The sequence below is a fragment of the Poecile atricapillus genome, chromosome Z, assembly GCF_030490865.1.
Source record: "Poecile atricapillus isolate bPoeAtr1 chromosome Z, bPoeAtr1.hap1, whole genome shotgun sequence".
Lineage (NCBI taxonomy): Eukaryota > Metazoa > Chordata > Aves > Passeriformes > Paridae > Poecile > Poecile atricapillus.
Window position 1 is genome coordinate 108,876,329 of NC_081289.1, and position 18,209 is coordinate 108,894,537.

The following is an 18,209-nucleotide window of genomic DNA, read 5'->3' on the forward strand; positions in this document are numbered from 1 at the left end:
CCATTGTGTTTGCAAGGTAAACCTGGTCCTTGCTGTGTTTTTGAAGGAGTTTGGCATCAAGTTTGACCTTTTTTTGCAGAAAAAGGTCAAAGCTAATCCTAACTGGAAAGAATCATGTCTGTTTTACCTAATGCTGTTTATCTCTGTCCTGAGAAGGACACTTCTGTCCTCTGTCTTCAGCAATGCACACTGTTAACAGGATTTGTATGTAGGGAATTGCATTTTGAGATGTCCATTTCTTTAAGAACAAAGAAATTTTGTCAATAGATATGATTTGGTTTTGACTATCAGAATTGAAACAACTATGTAGACTACCCAAACCAAGGAAGGCTTCTCATAAAAAATGAAATTCATAAGCATTTATTGCTAGCTGCTTATGTTATTCAAAAGCATCACAGATTTTGATTATTGGCACTGTGATAACATGTCTTTAGAACGGCCTTTTAATGTTATTTTTTGGGGGCTGGAGAACTCATTAGAGCTGCATGAGGGTGACAGCTAACATGTCCTAATTAGGCCCAGCCGTCATTATCAGTCATTTCAGCATCTCCCTGGCTATTCAGTTGATCATACAGACAAGCTTTTAAAAAGACTGCCAACATTTAATAATTTCTGCAGAAGTGCCATGGGTACTTTGATATCTAAATATCAGTGGTCTCCTTTGTCTTTTGCAGGCTGAAGATGCTTCACCTAGAAGTTTTATACTTCAGTCATGATCTGGAGCTTGTTAAAGTGTTATAATACCATTAAGGTTTTTCACAACTTCATTGTCTGAACTGCTAAATTTTTAGGAGAATAAAAAAAAAAAAGTACGTATACCCTGAGAAACATTTTTGGCTTTTAAATGTACCTCTTCTTAGATGAATAAACTTTATTGTCACTTTTTGTCTCATTTTTTCACAAAGTCAAAGCATACAATTGTGTTCTTTGAAAATATTATTTTCTAATTTCTTGGACTAAGTTTTTAAAGACATAGATTATGGCTTTCCCCCTTAAGAGGTCATAATGATGCATTTTATCTGAGAAATCTACATGATGTCTGCTACCACATACATTACCCTTAGTTTTCAACTGCAGAGAGTAAGGGTGAGTCATATTCAGTAGTACTTAAAATTATGCAGCAGGGAATGAGAGCATGCAGAAATGTTCTATGATCTGTCCAGACTCGGCATTTAAGATGTACACCTATCCTATGTGTTTCACACAAAGTGCATGCCAGGATAGAACCAGGTAAACAGTCAGTTTAATGCCATCAAAGCACAGTTTAATGCATCAAGGCAAAGAAAATACCATCTAAGTAATAAAAAGCGCAAAGGAAGACACTGTAAGAGAATGGCAGAAAATAGAAAACAGTGGAGAGGAAGACCCACTACCACAGCCCATCTCCTGGAGACCTCCCAGACTCTGCTCTGCACATTACCCTCCTCTCCTTCATGTGCCTGTGCACACTTTGCTTCCCTTCCTGATGGCAGGGGTGATGAAGAGGTCATGGGCAAGTAGGTACTAAAGGTAGAGATGGAGTGCCACACTGGCACTGTGATGCCTTGAGATGTATAGTAACTTGCAGAGGTGGTAAATTTTGTGTTGGGGGGAAGAACTTGGGGTAGGTTTATATAATTGGTTTCCAGGGTGTTGTGGTTAATATTATAACTGTATGTGATATGAACTGTTTCCAATATCATTAGTTGATTCTATTTTACTTATGCTCACTTGATGTCATGTACTTTACAAGTAGATTGCACAGTTTGTGCTAAATTGCTAAAATTGTCCAAACGTAAAACAGAAAAAGGTGCATAAGAGAGTAGTTGCAAGCACAGAGTGATATATTTTCCTTCTTAGCCAACCCTGTTGCGGGAAAATTTAGCACAAGGATGCAGGAACAATCCAAAATATATATTCTGTCCAGTAGAAGATCAGAATAGTATGGATGACATTGTAAGATAATGCCCAAGTCCACAAACAATAATGATGAAAAGTAAATCAGCGAATAATTGTTCCAATTTATGTTCTATTTCCTAACTTTTAAATGCTTGATGTTCTAAGTAAAAAATCTTTCTTTAATATGTATGTAAGGTTCCTAAGACAACACACAGAGAGGGGTGGGAAGAGGGCTGCTATTTCAGGCATGGAATCTGACTGGAGCACAGCACTCCAGCCTTCTTGGGCTTCGGAATAACTCTGTTATTTTCAGAATATAATATATATGAATAACTCTGTTAGTTTCAGAGATCACATACATTGAAATAGTATTCCAAGGTTCCACAGTCCATCCCACCAGTCAGCTCAGCTCCTCTGCTCTTTTGCTTCCTGGGACAATAGGTCTTTATGTAGCATTGCCATGCCTTTCTTTTCTGGTTTACCTGTCTCTTCCAATCCTTAACATTTAACCTCAGTCTGTATAACAGTATCAAAATCCACCTTTTTCCACTCAGTTCAATAAGGCACTTTAGTAGTGATACAGTGAATCCTTTCTCATTCACCTGTTTCCTTAGGTATCTCTAAAATTCCTGAGAATCATTTAATCTTCTCTTCTGCCCCTCCAGCCAAATAGATTCTTGGGCTAGCTTGTGACTCTCATGGAGGTCAAGCAAAGCAGATGATAGACTGAAAATTGAATGCATGGTATATCTGTATCTTCAGTATCTTATGCATGAATTTAAAACTTCTCTTATGAACTTAAACTTGAACTTAAAATTACTATGCCACATAAACAGTGTCTTGTATTTGTGTATTTATTTAATTTAGAGCTGGATTTGAAGAGCAGGTCGTTCTAAGAACAGGGTCATGATTTCAGAAGACACCATTGTTTTGCCATTGCCTGCTGGGAATCCTGGTCTCACTACTTATTCTTTGGTCTTAACAAATAAACCATTTATTATCTTTGTGTGGTTGTATCAGAACTATTCAACTAAACCACGGCCTGCTAAGCAAGCATGTGCTGTGTAGTCTTGTGAAACATTGAAAGCACGATCTGTTTTGCAGAATATACCTATGCCATGGCAGTGCTAAATGATACACTGTGCTTCATGCCTGAGATTTGTGTGACAAATCTTCTCTAACAGAAAAAAAAAAAAAAAAAACCAACAGGGACTACGTGTCCAAAGTCTATGTCCTCTACTTAGATACACACAAGAGTATGTAAAAGAGTGGGTAGGATAAGGATAAGGATAACTGACCAATGTCAACTTTTGTGCAGCCACAAAAGCAAATAAGGTGAGCACATAGATTTTGAGTGGGAACTCCCTGCCTGGCTAGTCAGACACACTCAGACCTGTATGAGGCTGCTCCAGTTCATCTCACGAGCTTGTCCCCTCTGAAAGCTAAATGTCCCAGCTCCTATAAACAGAGAGATGGGCTGTATATGCAGGAGAAATTCCTCTCTTTTGATGGCTGAACAGCCCTTCATTAACCCCTTAAAAGCTCCAAGACACACTTTAGGTATAAAAATTTTATGGATAGATAAAAGACCACAGAACAAGAAGAATACTTTCATTAAATTAATTCTGTTTTACTGTAATGCTAAGAAACTGATGATGAGAGCGCTTTACTACTATTAGTAGTTTTGCAATTGTGCGGTGGAAATGTAATAAAAAAATGTATAAAATCACAAATTTAAGTCTCTCCGGTATTTCATATTTTTAGGCTAAAACTTATATTCCAAATTGCTTAACAGCTGTATTTCCTTAATGTATGGGGAACATTTTACAAAACTTTTTATTGTCTAGAGAAAGACTGTTGGCTGTTTGTCTAATCCTGATGGGTTAATAATAAAAAGCTGTAAAAAAAAAAAAAAAATCCCTTTGAGGGCATTCTACATCTTAGTCATTTTCCCATTTACAGTATGTGATCTATTCTGAGAAGTCAGATGGACTATTTGTGTTTTTCTGGAACACAATAAGGAAAATAAGGAAATGCTGTTTTGACAGATTTGTGGTCTGTTTGTCACAACTGTGATATAACACAACTTACATTTGCAGATAGACATAAACAAGAATAAGTGTAGGGAAATGAGTAATAATTTAAAAACTGTCACTTAGATTCAAATGGAATATGAGTCTTGAATCTGACTTCCAACAAGTAAGACATCTTGACTTCTGTCACGAAGGACAAAGTTCTTCACAAAGCATTGAAAAACTGTTTCCTCTGGTTTATTGATTTGAATTCATCTTTTGCATTTTCTGTTTTAGATGGTATTTTAACAATCCACATTTCTAAATCACAGGTGGTGAGACATCTGTCGGTACATACCCACATGGTATGAAACTCCAAGACTATTCGTATGGACGAGAATTTATCTGTTCAAACTTTGTGTCATCATTCGGGTTCTGGGTCTTCCATGAAAGTGAGGAGTATTTTTATTAAATTGGAAAACGGAAATTAGGTTTAACACCATACTATCAGGACTCACACGTGAATGCTTCAGGGGACGAGACACGTTTTTTTACCCTGCCTTGCTGTCTGTAGTTACCTGTGCCGTTCGCAACCCGCTGGGCCCGAGGGGAGCCCCGTGCCCCTACACTCCGCGGGGCAGCGGGACCGCCCTGCCCTCCCGGGGGTGCCCGCAGCCGGCCCGGGACCGGCCCCGGCCAGGATCCGCCACCTGCGTTCCGCCTCCCGGCCGTGCCCGGCCCCGCGGGGCGCCGGGGCGGAGCAGGACCCGGCCCGCCCCGCTGAGCCGCAGGTAGGGCAGCACCCACCCGATCGCGTCGCGTTCTGCCCGCGGTCGGAGTCTCCGCGCCCCGGCGCTGGCCGATGGATCCCGAGGCGGCGGGGGACGAGCTGTCCCGCTTGCGCGCCCTCTTCCTGGCGTGCGACGCCAGCGGCTCGGGCCGCATCGAGCGGGAGGACTTCGCTGCTCTCTGCGCCGAGCTGCGAGTGCGGCCGGCCGAGGCCGAGGCCATCTTCCAGCGCCTCGACAGCGACCGTGACGGGGCCATCACCTTCCCGGAGTTCGCCCGTGGCTTCCGCGGCGCCACGCGGGCGCAGCCCGGTGGCAGCGAGCCGAGGGGCGAGGACACGGAGGAGGAGGAGGCGTCGGCGGCTTGGGTCGCCGCGGGGCTGGAACAACCCTGGAAGGACTTCGAGGTGCGGCTCGGGGACGAGGCGAGGTACATCCCCAGGTAAGGTCCGGACCCGCCCGCTCCATCTCACCGTGAGCCCGGCGGTGTGAGCGGGCCCGGGGCCCCGCGGTTGGCGGGCTGAGCCGTCGGCACCCCGGTGCCGCCGCTGCCGAACCGGCCCTGCCGTCCTGCGGGGCGGGAACGGCCCTCCTGGCGGAGCCGCCGCCGGCGCTGATGCAATCCCAGCTGGGGAACGGCCGAGGAGCCTGACCCCTCGCCCCTTGCGCCTGCAAGTGTAGAGAGCCCTTCGCACACCTGCTTCCCGGCTGGGGTGGTTTCCTAAGCTGTTCTTCAGCGTGCAGCCGCTCTTAGCTTCCTCTGCTCTGCTCTGCTCTGCCAGCACCCACGTGGGAGAACGCACGGGATATGTAAAGTTATGCCGGCTCTGCAGGAACTTTCTCCCCGTGCTATTCCCCGACCAGCCCCCAGCATTTTTATTCCAGCCCTGTCAACCTTTTCCTGGTAAAGGCTGACCAGCCACATCGTTGCCTCCACGTTAACGGTGTTGGTAAATTATGGTCCCCGGTCTGATGAGCTCACTGAAGTTTGTGAGAGTCTTTGTCCCCGGTCTCAGTGGAATGAAGACAACTGATGGTAGCTCGGTTTGAGATTAAACCTGTTTACCACGGGTGTGTCAGTACGGGGCTGGTTCCAGTGTACAGAGACACATTTTGGTGACTCTCAGGAATCTGCCTGAAAGCTGGGGTGCTCAAAATTAATATGAAAATGTTAGCTATAAAAAGTATAGAGTGATTCTTCTTCATTTAAAAATTGTAATTTATGGTGGAAAACAAGTAATCTGGGTTTCAGGACTTGGCAAAGTCAAAGGAATTTATAAAAGTTATGTATGTGAATATATCTCTGTACAGTGCTACTTAAATTCCTACCTATACCAATAAATTTGGTTCCAGCCGAATTAAAAATTTGTTTGGATTATGAGATGAAAAGTTGCTTCAGAGAAATTTTCAGTTATTTAACTTACTACTCATGTGGAAATCTGGACTCAATTTTCTTTTCTTTTTGGACTAATACTCTTTAATCTAATTGGACTGCCTCATCTCAGACCAGTAAATTCATACAGGTCTTTCTTAATTTGTTCATGGTTCTTTCCCTGTTAGAAACTTGCTTTCTACAGAAAGAGAACAAGAACAACAGACTGTTTGAAAGCTTGCAGACACAGTTAATAACCTCAAGTCAGAAACTCAATAGGAGCTGAAAAAAAATCTGACTCGTGAACAGTGGTAACTTGTTACATCTGTCTTTTCTCGGTAATAGTTCTGTTTCAGTATCTTGGTTACTGTTTGCAGCAGCAGTTTCGGTGTAGTCTGATTGTCTAAGAAGATAATAGGAAGGGGAGCAGCTTTGATTTGCTCTGTCATGCAGATGCATATGGTAGTTTTGCTAAATGCATCATGACGTAAAGTAATTCGTATTACAGTTCTTTTACATAAAAACTAAAAACTAAGTTTGGATGGTTAAATGCTATCAGGCAGGCAGTAATTTGATGTAAATGTTTCTTATTCAGGTTCATATTTGAACATCCTTCATAGTTGGCTGTATTTATTGTGTGTCAACTGAAAAACTGTGTGCCCTTTGTTTGTTCTCTCTCTCGTACTGAAGTGCTAGAAGCAGGTCTGTTTTACAGCTAAGCTTTTTTTCCTTTTGTAGCCCATATCTTTTTTTGTTGAAACATATGTGTAAGGTTTTTTTCATGTAAGTAGTCCCACTAAGATCATTAGGACCACTTACATGAGTAATGAATATATTGAAATTCTTTGAGGAGTCGTAAGCAGAAGAATATAACAAAATCAAGTGAAGTACAAGCTGGACTTCAAAAAAGATATTTGTCTTTTTGTTTAAATTACTTAACTTGCTTTAGTTATTAGTTGCTTTAACTTTTTATTCAGGAAAAGGCAGTATTTTGAAAACTAGAACTGGCTTGGAACACACCTGCATCTTCAGTACTATTAAAGAATGAGCATCCTTATGTTGTGTTTTATTGCTCTTCGTGTATTTGTTGTGACATTGATATCTGTGAGAAAAGTAAATTACAAGGGAGAAACTCCTCAAAGCCAGATGAGTGCAGCTGGTAGTCCATATTTTTTAATCTCAGTTGTGTGGTTTTTGTCTTGATCCTTTGGGGTTCAGTTCCTCAAAATGCTCTGCCTTGTGGCCACAGACTAGCAAGACACTGGCACATGTGCTTTGATGCTTATTGGGCTTTATACAGAGAGAAACAAGGCAAAGCAAATAGAAGTAGTGAGCTGGAGTCAGGAGAAAATGCCACAGAAAACACCTGTGGTCTCTGTGACTCTTCAGCTTGAGTGAATGCCCATGGAAATGACAGCGAAAATTTTCAAATTTTCTGTCTCCATTTCAGAAGCGGAAAGTTCAGTTTCTGTGACTGAACTTTTTAAAAGCATAAATAAGCCTGCATAACAAGGTGTGAAACCTGGTAAAAGATCTTTACCCTGACTCAGTCCTCAGTGTAGCAGCAGGCATTTAAAGCAAAATTATTTACTAAAATGCCAGATACTAAAATAAGCATACATTACACTAAACATATTTTGAATTTAACTATGTTTTTGAAAAAGGTAATTTTATTATGGGATGGATCATACCTCTGCAGTTTGGTGTATCAGTTGCACAGTCCTTTTAGATTATACTTGAAAAGATTCAAGTCTGTGTTGAAGCTGAAATTTTATTGTTTGCAGTTAAACAGGCAGAGTCACATTAAAGAGTCCCTTTACAGCCTTTCTTCTTTCCTCCTCACCTGAACAGATTTTTTTTTTGACTGAATTAAGTTAGGTTTCTTGGTGAGATGGTTACTGTGAGTCAAAGTATTGTTTGTCTTCACCTTTACTTGTGTTAGGTGGGCAATATGCCTCTCAGAAAAAAAAATTAAAAAAAAAAAAAAAAGGTGGAAAATCTTTCCAGGCTGATAATCTGTGAGGTCAGACTTTAGTGGAATTTTACAGAGGGTTGTTTTTTTTGTTTGCTTGCTGGTTTTTTGTTTTTCTTTTTTTGTTTTCTTTATTTTTAATTTCATTTAAAATGCAACTACCCTCTGCATTGTTACATTTACTCAAGAATAATGAGTAATTAAACATAGAATAATGAAATGCCTTTCGTTTATATGTATGTACAGTAGGTTGCCAGCTGGAGATCTGTTTTAATGAGAAGTCAGCCATGTTTGTTAGTTTATTCCTCTAAGAAGTATTTGCAATGGTACAGGAGTGGACAGAAAGAAACTTACCCTTTTGGTGTTCCAGGCAGTGAGTGATTCAGTGCACTGCCACACTGGAAGTGTTTAGCCCTTGATGGTGTTACTGGATGTTGCATTCGTTCTTGTGGCCAATCGCAGTTTGAATTTTACTGGCAAAACTGAAAGGTTCCCTCCATGCTCCTAATAGGCAGATGTGTTTAAGCATGTGGGAATATCTCCCTAGTGGCAATCCTTTTCCATTCCTCAGCTTGAGCAAGGAACAATCTAAAATCCTCTGACACTACAAGAGAAATCCTATACTTATGAATGCTATGACATTTCTTCCTCTATAAATTACAGGCAAAAAACTTCTGGAAAACAGATTTTTACGTTTCAACATCAGACTTCAGTCAGAAGGAGCAAAGGCTTGGGACTATCAAAAAGACTAAGCCCTACCAGACAACTTTTGTGCAATAGTTGGCAAATTGGATAATCTTACTGGAAAATGAACTAATTAGAGCATGAATGGGTGGATTAATCAGAAGAAGAAAGTTTGTATCCCTATTTTAAGTTAAATCTGCTGCTTCTGAGGGGCCTCATACTCCACTGCTTTGCTTTTTAGTCTTTGGGTCTGTTTTATTTGTGTGCCTTGTACTTTCAGCCAAGCTGACTATTCATCAGACTCGGATTTCAGTGCTGCCTGATTGTGAGATTTTATGCCTCATACAATTCCGAAGTCTCTTAATGTGATTATGATAGCAGTGTGCCCCCAGTCATGTTATCTGGAGCTGGATAGAAAATGTGGATCTGGGGGATGTGATAAAATGAGAAAAGCATGCATGTGGGCTATTTAAACTGTGAAAACAGGCGATGCTCATGGGGTATACTGCTGTACAACAGCAAAGAAGAGATACTCTGCTGCATAAAAAAAACATCCAAAACCTGTCATGCTGTTGCTGTCTGAACTAGGATGGATTTTTGCCAAAGTCATTATAGAGCACAGTTAACTTTTGTCAGCAATTTGTGTTTACTTGAATGAGATGGTGAGCCATGATGTCAGAACTGGAGAGGTTTCCTTGGAAGCTGAAGCATGTTCCCTGGAGAGGGGATAAAGGCAAATCCTGAGGAAAAACACATGCTCTGTCCTTTTTTTGCCACAGTGGTGGAGAGGGGATCTGAAAGAATGTTGTCTTTTAATACATGTCATGACAGGGGTTTGAGATATGTGCTCTCCTGGCTACCTTTCTGTGAGCTAGACTTTCTGAGCTGTGTCAAGTTTTACTGCTCTTCTGATTTTTGTTTTAATCAAAACAGCGTCTGTGCCAACTAACTTAAGCACTGTAGCATGCATTTTCCTGGATTATTTTCCTGGTATCATCATGTGATCATTTGCCATAATGTCTTTGAGGTGTTCTCCTTTTTGACGGACTTCATCTTTCCCTGGTTGTCCCACAGTCTCTTCTACTGCTGCTCCACTGGCTCTAAATCACACCTCTAAGGGAACAGCCTTCATGCTTTGAAAACATTAAAATTAATCTTTCCTCTGGGAATCAGACCTTGGCTGGGCTGTCTCATCTGGGGGTTACCGTTTTGTTCATCTTCTTTTAAGGCAGCCTGTTTCTGAATTTTACTCTGTGTTAAAATTCTGTATAATCTGTTTTTCCTTAAGGCACTCAATCTAGAGAAAGTGTTAGGGCACTCAGCTATGACAAAGTTAGATACTTTCCAGTCTGTATCTGATTTGCTTGTTCTTTTCTGCTGACTGTTACAGTGGCATATCCACTGTGTCTGCTTTTCAGAAAAAGGTTTTTCTTGAGCACTTGGAGACACACACAGGCTGTTGGTCTCTAGTTTAAGGGGCAATTATCAGATGCACAAAGCTTGAGCTTTGTTTTGTTCTGACCCAGCTCAGACCTTCCCAGGTCAGAGCAGCTTATGCTTCATCTGTTCACATGCATAACAGAACAGAACTTCTGCAAGTGATCAGAGCAATTTTACAAGCTGGCCCACAATAGATCATTAAAACAGTGTTCTAAAACCAAACACTGCCCTTAGGGTTAGACTGAGGGGCCTATGTAACATAGCATATTCTTTCTGGCCACTACATAGGGAGCACACGTAAGATACTGAGCAACTCTGGAGCTGTTATCAGTTGAAAAATCCCATCATCTTCCTCTGAACTGGATCCAGAGTGTGGATTATTAGGCAAATGGTCACTGTACAATCAACAAACCAGAAATAATAGTATAAATTGATAAGGATTAATATAGCTATGTGGATTAAAGGAAATTATGACATAATATAATCTAAATATCTGATATCCCCCAAAATCAGTGTTGTGTGTTTTTTTGGTGTGGGTCCTAGGTCCTCCCACTGCACCAACCCCCACCCCCCCTTCTTCTCCTCTTCTATTCAACCATGGTATTTTAAATGTATCATATTAGATAGAGTATTATAATCAGAGCAGTTTTAGTTCCTTTATGCAGTTCTCATAGGAACTCTCTGAAAACCATGTGAATACTGTAACTTTGCTTAAGTTAACTCATGTGAAGCTTTGCAAATATTGACTAATTACTCTTCTAAGTACTAATTTTACAGATGGTTTATGCTATAAAACCTTTGACATGAAGTAAGGTAAAGCCAAAGCAATCCTTGGTCACAGTGCAATACTTTTTGCGGGTAGTAGTGTTTGGTGTCTGCAAAAGAAGAAACAGAACTAAATGCATGCATGATGAGTAGTGCTAGATGAAGAAAGTGACAGACTTTCATGCCATCTATTAGAAAATGCTCTTTCTATGCATTAGTATTTGTGAACACCTTTAAGTTCCATACTAGCATAGTTGTGTTAATGTAGAAATTAAAGGTGTGCAGCTAAATACACTGAAAAATGAATTTAGGATTTCAAGGAAAACCAGTTTTAAGGGGCAAGTCCAAGCATTTGAGACAAGTTTTGCTGAAACATTTTGTCCAGCAAAAGGACAGACTATTTAGAGTTCAAGACGGCTTGGTGAAATCCATTTGTAAAATCTTCTTTGATAATTAATTTTGAATAAGTGATGAATTTGCAGAAAGAAGTAGCATGTATTCAAGAGGAAGTGAGGACAAACAGATTGGGCAATATTCATTGCAGCCAATCTGCCCTGCTGCATCAGCGTCACTGGTATTCACAAAGCATGTGGAAACAAAGGAGTAAATAAAAATATAATAATATCAATTTGGAACAAATAATCTTCAAATGCATACTGCATGTTGATACAGAGTCCACATAATTGCTGGTACCTTAATCATAGGATTCATGGATACTTGGAGTGACTAAATCACTGACAGTCTTTCCAATTCATGAAAGTGTATTACGTCTTCCTGAAAGCATAAGTGATTAAGTAATTTTGTTAATTTTGTTTCATGACTTTCATTTCTCATCTGTTGTTTTTTTTTTTTGTTTTTTTTTTTGTTGTTGGTATTTTTTGTGATTTTTTTTTTTTGTTATTGATGTAGAATTTGTGAGCCTACTTTTTAATTAAGGCATCCTCTGTCGTTGCTGTAGAAGCACTCCTATGAGTATCACTGGGAGTTTCAGTGATCAGTTATGATCTTTCCAGGCCCTTTCCAGAATCCTACATGGTTGTGGTTCTAGGGATATTGCTTGACTTCTTAAGCCTAAGTACTGCTTCCTAAAACTGTGTTTCTGAAATATTTTGAGTCCACCTGTGTGGTAAGTGGTCACTGGGCTAAGAAGACATATGAAATATAAAAGGTTTTTTTGATCCCATAGGGAGAATAAAACCTCACATTTACTACTTTGAATTTCTGACTACTGCATCTTAAAGCAGACTTAGCTGTGTGGCAGAGGGTCAGCATCACAGGCATACTGATTTCTAGCTTCAATTCAGGCATGTGTATTTCCAGATTGCAGAGCATTCTGAGTTGGAAGGGACCAACAAGGATCATCGAGGCCAGCTTATAAGTAATGGCCCATACAGCTACTGGACTCACAACCTGGTGTTATTAGCACCATGCTCTAACTAACTGACCTCAGGTTTGCATATACTTTGAAAAGAATCACAGAATAGTTACGGTTGGAAGGAGCCTTTGGAGATCATCCAGTCCTCTCTGCCAAGGCAGGGTCAGCTAAGAGCAGGCTACACAGGAATCTGGCCAGGTGTGTTTTAAATGTCTCCAGAGAGGGAGACTCCACAGTACCTTTGGGCAGCTTCTTCCAGTGTTCTGCTGGAACATAATGTTCCAATGTAAAGACACTTTTCCTCACATTGAGGTGAAACTTCCTGTGTTTTAGTTTAGGGCCACTGCTCCTTGTCCTGTCTCTGGGCACCACTGAAAAGAGTCTGGCACCATCCTCTTGGCACCCACCTCTGAGATATTTATATGTGTTAATGTGATCCCCTCTCAGTCTCCCTTCTCCAGACCAAACAGGCCCAGCTCCTGCAGTCTCTCCTCATAAGAGAGATGCTCCAGATCCCAGGTCATCCTTGGTCATCCCTCTGCTGGACCCTCTCCAGTAGCTCCTTGTCTCTCTTTTACCAAGGAGCCCAGAACTGGGCACAGCACACCAGACAGCCTCACCAGGGCCAAGTAGAGGTGCAACTCCTTCAACCTTCTGGCTGTGCTCTTCCCAATGCACCCTTGGCCCTCCTGGCCACAAGAACACTGCCAGCTCATGGACAACTTGTGATCCACCAAGAGTTTCAGATCCTTCTCCACAGAGCAGCTCTGTAGGAGCAACCCCTGACCTGTGCTGGCACTTGGGGCTGCTCCTCCCCGGGTGCAGGACCAACACCTGCCCTTGTTGAATCATTAAGTTTCTCTCTGCCCAACTCTCCAGCCTATCGAGGACCCATGGAATGGCAGCAGAACCTCCAGGTGGATCAGCCACTCCCTTGGTTTAGTGCCATCAGCCAGCTTGCTGGGGGTACATTCTATCCCTTCATGGGGTCATTGATAAACAGGTGGAACAAGAATGGTCCCAGTATTGATCCCAGAGAATGCCACTGGCTGTTGGTCTCCAGGTGGATTCTGGAAACATCAACAGTTTTTTGAATGCAAATCATTAATTGCATAAATATACATTTGACGAGTTCTTTAATGTTATATTATTTATACAGAATTTGTAGCATCTGATGATTAGATAAATCTGTTCGTTATCGCTCTTTGTGAACCTCAACATTACTCTGTTTAGAATACATTTTGAAAAAGAAGTTGTGTGCATACGTTGGAAAATATTTAGCTTACTAAATACAGGTAAGCATTAGCCTTTGTAAAGGAAATCCTTTGCAAGACGGAAACACCTATGTACACAAAAATTCTCAGGCATCAGTAAATCTTTTCTCTTTGTTCTGGTTTTATGTTTCTTTGTTTCAAAATGAATGTCTACATTTCAGCTGGAAGCAAGTTTTACAGTATCCTGAAGTAGTTAAATTGTTTAAAATGGAATTTGAGCTACAGTAACAGTTATGGTACTGTTTTAGTAAAGTAAGTTTGACCTTCAGTGGAGAACTCACATACAAGAAGCAGAGTGCTGCAGCATTGATAATCAAAGTTGTGGGATTGCTTCAGGTGGGAAAAAATGAAGAGAAAATACGTTGATTGTTGATACCATGTGTATGGTGAAGGTTTTAAATAGCACTACCTCCACTGAAGATAGGAAAACTTTAGCTGTCTAACAAGGAGGATTGTTTAACCAGAGTACAATCTTTCATTAGCAACAGAAAGAGGGTGATGAAAAAGATATTGTGATGTTAGATATGGTGCTAGACTTGAACTTGCAAAACATTATTTTTGGTTGTATTTCTGCTTCTGGTAAGCGTGTATTTCCTCATTACTGGCCTGTTTTCTCCACCTTTCTAGACTTGATCTTCTCTTTCCTTTTTTTTCCATTCAGTTTTTAAGTTGTTGAATACTTGTTCATGTTCTAGAGTATATTCTATATCAATCACATTCAGTTTTCCTTAGGACGACTAAATTCTGCTGCAGAATGTTTTCTGGTATGTTGCCTGAAGTAATCCAGGAGTTGGAACTTTTAGCATGTAAAACAAAGGTTTGCATGACATACCAGTAGCACGAACAGAAAGCAGTGCTATTTATGTATTAGACTTTATAACAGTGGTTTGGCTCTTACGCTTTTTTCTTTCTTTTTTTTTTTTTTTTTTTTTTTTATCTTGTAAAGGTTCTTTGCTCTGACAATTAAAACTGTGCAATCTATGTGAATGAGTCTAGATTAAAAAGAAATCAGAATATACTGTTCCTGCATTAAGGCAGTTTTTCAGTATGAATTTCAGGAAAACTTTCAACAACTAAAATACCTACAGAAATGTTTTCTTTCTTCTTTATGAGAATTTTCTGTCATTTTTCAAATAAGAGTCACATGCAGTATTAAATTTTTATAACAGCAAATTTATTTGTAGACCAGAATAATTTGTCCAAAACTGAAGAGCTGTTTCTTCCTTTGCCTATAGCCCACCTCCATCTGTCTCCTTTCCCTTTTAACTTAGGTAGTTGGCATTCGTACCCATTTTCAATTTTATGCAACCTCCTTAAATCTTGAGTTTCTTCATGAATTATGATTAATGTTAGAGCAATCAAGAAACTTGATATTCATTATGAGTTACTTCGGTGGCATTCTCTTCTCTACACTATGAATAGAAGTAAAAAATATTTCATCAGGCAGTGTTTGTTTTTTTATTTTTTTATTCCAGTAGCTATATCAAAGTGGAGAAGTAGAAATGGCAAACATAATTTAAAAGAATTCAGACCTACTGTACTGAGTGTTCAAAGCTTTTGTCTAGCTTGCTAAATGTTAAAAATAGGCAGAGGGGAATATCTTAATTTGTAGTAATTTTTTCAGACCTGTATTAGAGCATTGTTCCAAGTAAGTGCACTAAAATGTGCATCTCTCTCTTTTTCAGACAAGAGCAGGTCAGTGTTCTGTATCAGAACATACACATAGCAGAACCAAGATTAATCCAGCCATATGAGCATGTCATTAAGAACTTCATCCAAGAGATCAGACTTCAAAGCATAGAGATGGAAACTCTGGCTGTAGCAGTAAAAAGGTACAGTGAACTGTGTTTCTAGTTCAGTTCTTCATTTTCTTCTTATTTTTCTTTTCTCTTGCTTCTTTTGATTAAAATACTGAGAGTTAATGCCAAAATACGCCATGCAGAATATTTCCGTAAACTGAGTTCTGAAGTTACTTCATATGCATACCCCTGTGCATAAGCACATATAGCAGCCTGCAATGATTACCTATTCATACTTTCAATAAAGTCTGGACCAGTTTTTGAAGATTCTATTGTTAGTTAAATGCCTTAAAACATTTTGACTCCTCTTCCTTGGCTGCAGCTTTGAGGTTTATCATACATGTCCACTATACTTTCATTTTAGAAATCATATTTTTGCTTCATGAGCTTCAAGGAGTGTATTTACCTGTTTTAACTACTTGGCATTGTCAGTCTTGCATCATAATACAATGGTAATAATACAATGTACAATACCAAACAGATTGTACAGAGATCTCATATGTGTGGGTTGATGCAAGTTACTTCTGAAGTCTCTTCATAGGATAATGAGAGGCATCTTTTATCTTTGTAACTTAATTTTAAAAATGCAGATGTAATGTATTTCATGCTAATTATCAGCTTGCAGCTATTATTTAAAATCTAATTTGCCAGTATCTTCAAAATAATTTGGAATTTAGGTTCCCAGCTGTACCAGTTTCAAGGTCTGGGCAATGTTAAGCTGTTTCCATGTCTGTCTGTCTAATTTGTTTCAGTTGAGGTAGGCAGATGTCTTTCACACAGTGTTTCTTTCAAGCCAGAGGGCAATTCCTAAGAAAATATTTTCTTCTAAATTTTAGAGCTCAGGACAAAGCAGCAGTTCAACTCAGCGAGTTAGAGGAAGAGATGGAACTACGAATACAGGCTGCAGAGCATAAAGTTAAAAAGGAAGTGAGTATTTTATATTTACAGAATTTCATAATTACTGAACTCTCTTAAGTGGTCTTAAGTAGGATTGATAGCCATGTATGGTTTTGATCCTGATGGACTGACTCAAAGCTGCTGTAGGCAGCGCCTGGATAAAAAACCATATCCATGAGTTAAAAAATGAATGATCGTAATGTTTTCCTAAAGAGGAATATTTGCTTAGGTATAATAAACAGAGAACAAAAAGTCTTTCCCTTTTGTGGATCACACTGGCCAAGAAGAATTTCTTTCTGAGACCAATATTGGAAACAAACTGGAGAAAATGATATTTCAGCACTAAAGAACGCAATCTAGTTCTCCTAGTAAAAGAATTTATGTAGAACTTAATGATTGGATTATTTGGTCCTGCTTTGTATATCTACCTGGAGTAGTGATCTTTCTTTCCTCCATTCTCCTGCAACTACATTTTAGAGACTTAAGAGAGGGTAACAGTGATAACAGTGTGTGACAGCCTGGGTCTCTCAAACTTCATGGGAAATTCTGTTTTGATCTGGTCTATTTTAGCTGTTGCTTCAACCCACTTGCAAACTGTATGAAAAGGTGCAAAAATCCTCTTCTCTTACCCAGGGAGAGATATATTAGAGCCACATGTGACTGCATAATTCATGGGAGCAAGACCAGCTCCCTGCTTCATTTGGAATTCTACATGCATTTAGATAAGCCAAACTTTATATGGGCATAAGAATAGCAGGTTGTGAAAGTTTCTAATGTGGACACAAGAAATGCATTAGTTAAAACATATACTGTGGGCGCAATTATTGCTAGTTTGGACACACAGTGTACTGAATAGCTATATGTATTTGCTATGGGTTCTTTCACCAGAGTATTTGCAGAACCAGAGGCAACAAAGTGCTGTCTGCCAACTTGCTGATTTAAAGTAGTTCACACTAATTGATATGTGAAGGTAAATGGTGTTCTGATAGACTTACTTCAAATAGCTTTTTTCTATGCAAAACAGTCCTACCACACCCTAAATCCTATTGTGTTTCTAGAAACAAAATATAATGGCATAAAAACTTTAAAGATATCATCCCTGCAAAAAAAAAGTGTCTTAATATGTTTAACTAGTGGTAATGTAGCTCTTAGTAGAGATAAATTTTTACTTCCAGAAAAGCTAAGCTGTTAATGTTTAGAAAACAAATGCATTTTCTCTAAAAAATTACTGTTCTCAAAAAATGATAAATCCCTGAAAAAAAGCCCTGGATACTCTTTTTTCACCGCTTTAAAAAGATGAGTGGGATATGTGTGCGTGCTTACTCTGAGAACGGCTACAGCTATGTAGTAGCATTATGCGAGAGTCGATCTTCTGTGTATTATCTACATCTACTCTGTATTCTCAATCACTGTGTGCATCTAGCCATAGGTATGAAAGATGGTCTGTTAACTTGTTTCTCACAAGGCTTTTTTCATTTTCACTCTCCGGTGCTCCCTGTAGCTCCTAACTCCGCATACCGAACCTACTAAAACGCCCTGAGAGTAAATGTTAAGTTATTTACTTTGTGGGAATGTACTAAGCCATTAATCTTAATGTCTGTAATGAAGGCTATTGTTTGTATGAGTGATCTCACTCATTCCACCGGGACACCTGCTTTTGCATAAGCCTATCCTGTATTTTGTTTCTTCAAGGGAAGCAAATAGTTACCAAACAATACTTCGGAGTCTATGTAGCTGGCAGCAAGAGGGGAATCCAACTTAAGTTGGTTACTTTGATTATTGTTTTAACACATGAATGTCAGTGTCACCCAGGGGAAATTCTAATTCTGAATACTAAGCAAAGTCCACATCTGCCTCTTCCATGTGAAAACTCAACCTGTCTCATTGGGTCCACTTGTCACTGCTGCATTCTGATTTCTTGTGTTGTGAAACTGAGGTCCTTGGGGAGTGACT

General features: G+C 39.8%; 1 protein-coding gene across 1 annotated transcript in view; it reads left to right on the forward strand.

Moving 5' to 3' along the window:
* The first annotated feature begins 4,682 nt into the window (after positions 1 to 4,682).
* RASEF (RAS and EF-hand domain containing) overlaps positions 4,683 to 18,209 on the forward strand; it is a 33,370-nt gene continuing 19,843 nt past the window's right edge. Inside the window, exons 1-3 of the mRNA XM_058827914.1 lie at positions 4,683 to 5,120; positions 15,246 to 15,392; positions 16,196 to 16,286. Of these exons, the coding sequence (XP_058683897.1) occupies positions 4,753 to 5,120; positions 15,246 to 15,392; positions 16,196 to 16,286 (606 nt within the window). The 5' untranslated portion in view covers positions 4,683 to 4,752. The remainder of the gene's footprint in view (positions 5,121 to 15,245; positions 15,393 to 16,195; positions 16,287 to 18,209) is intronic.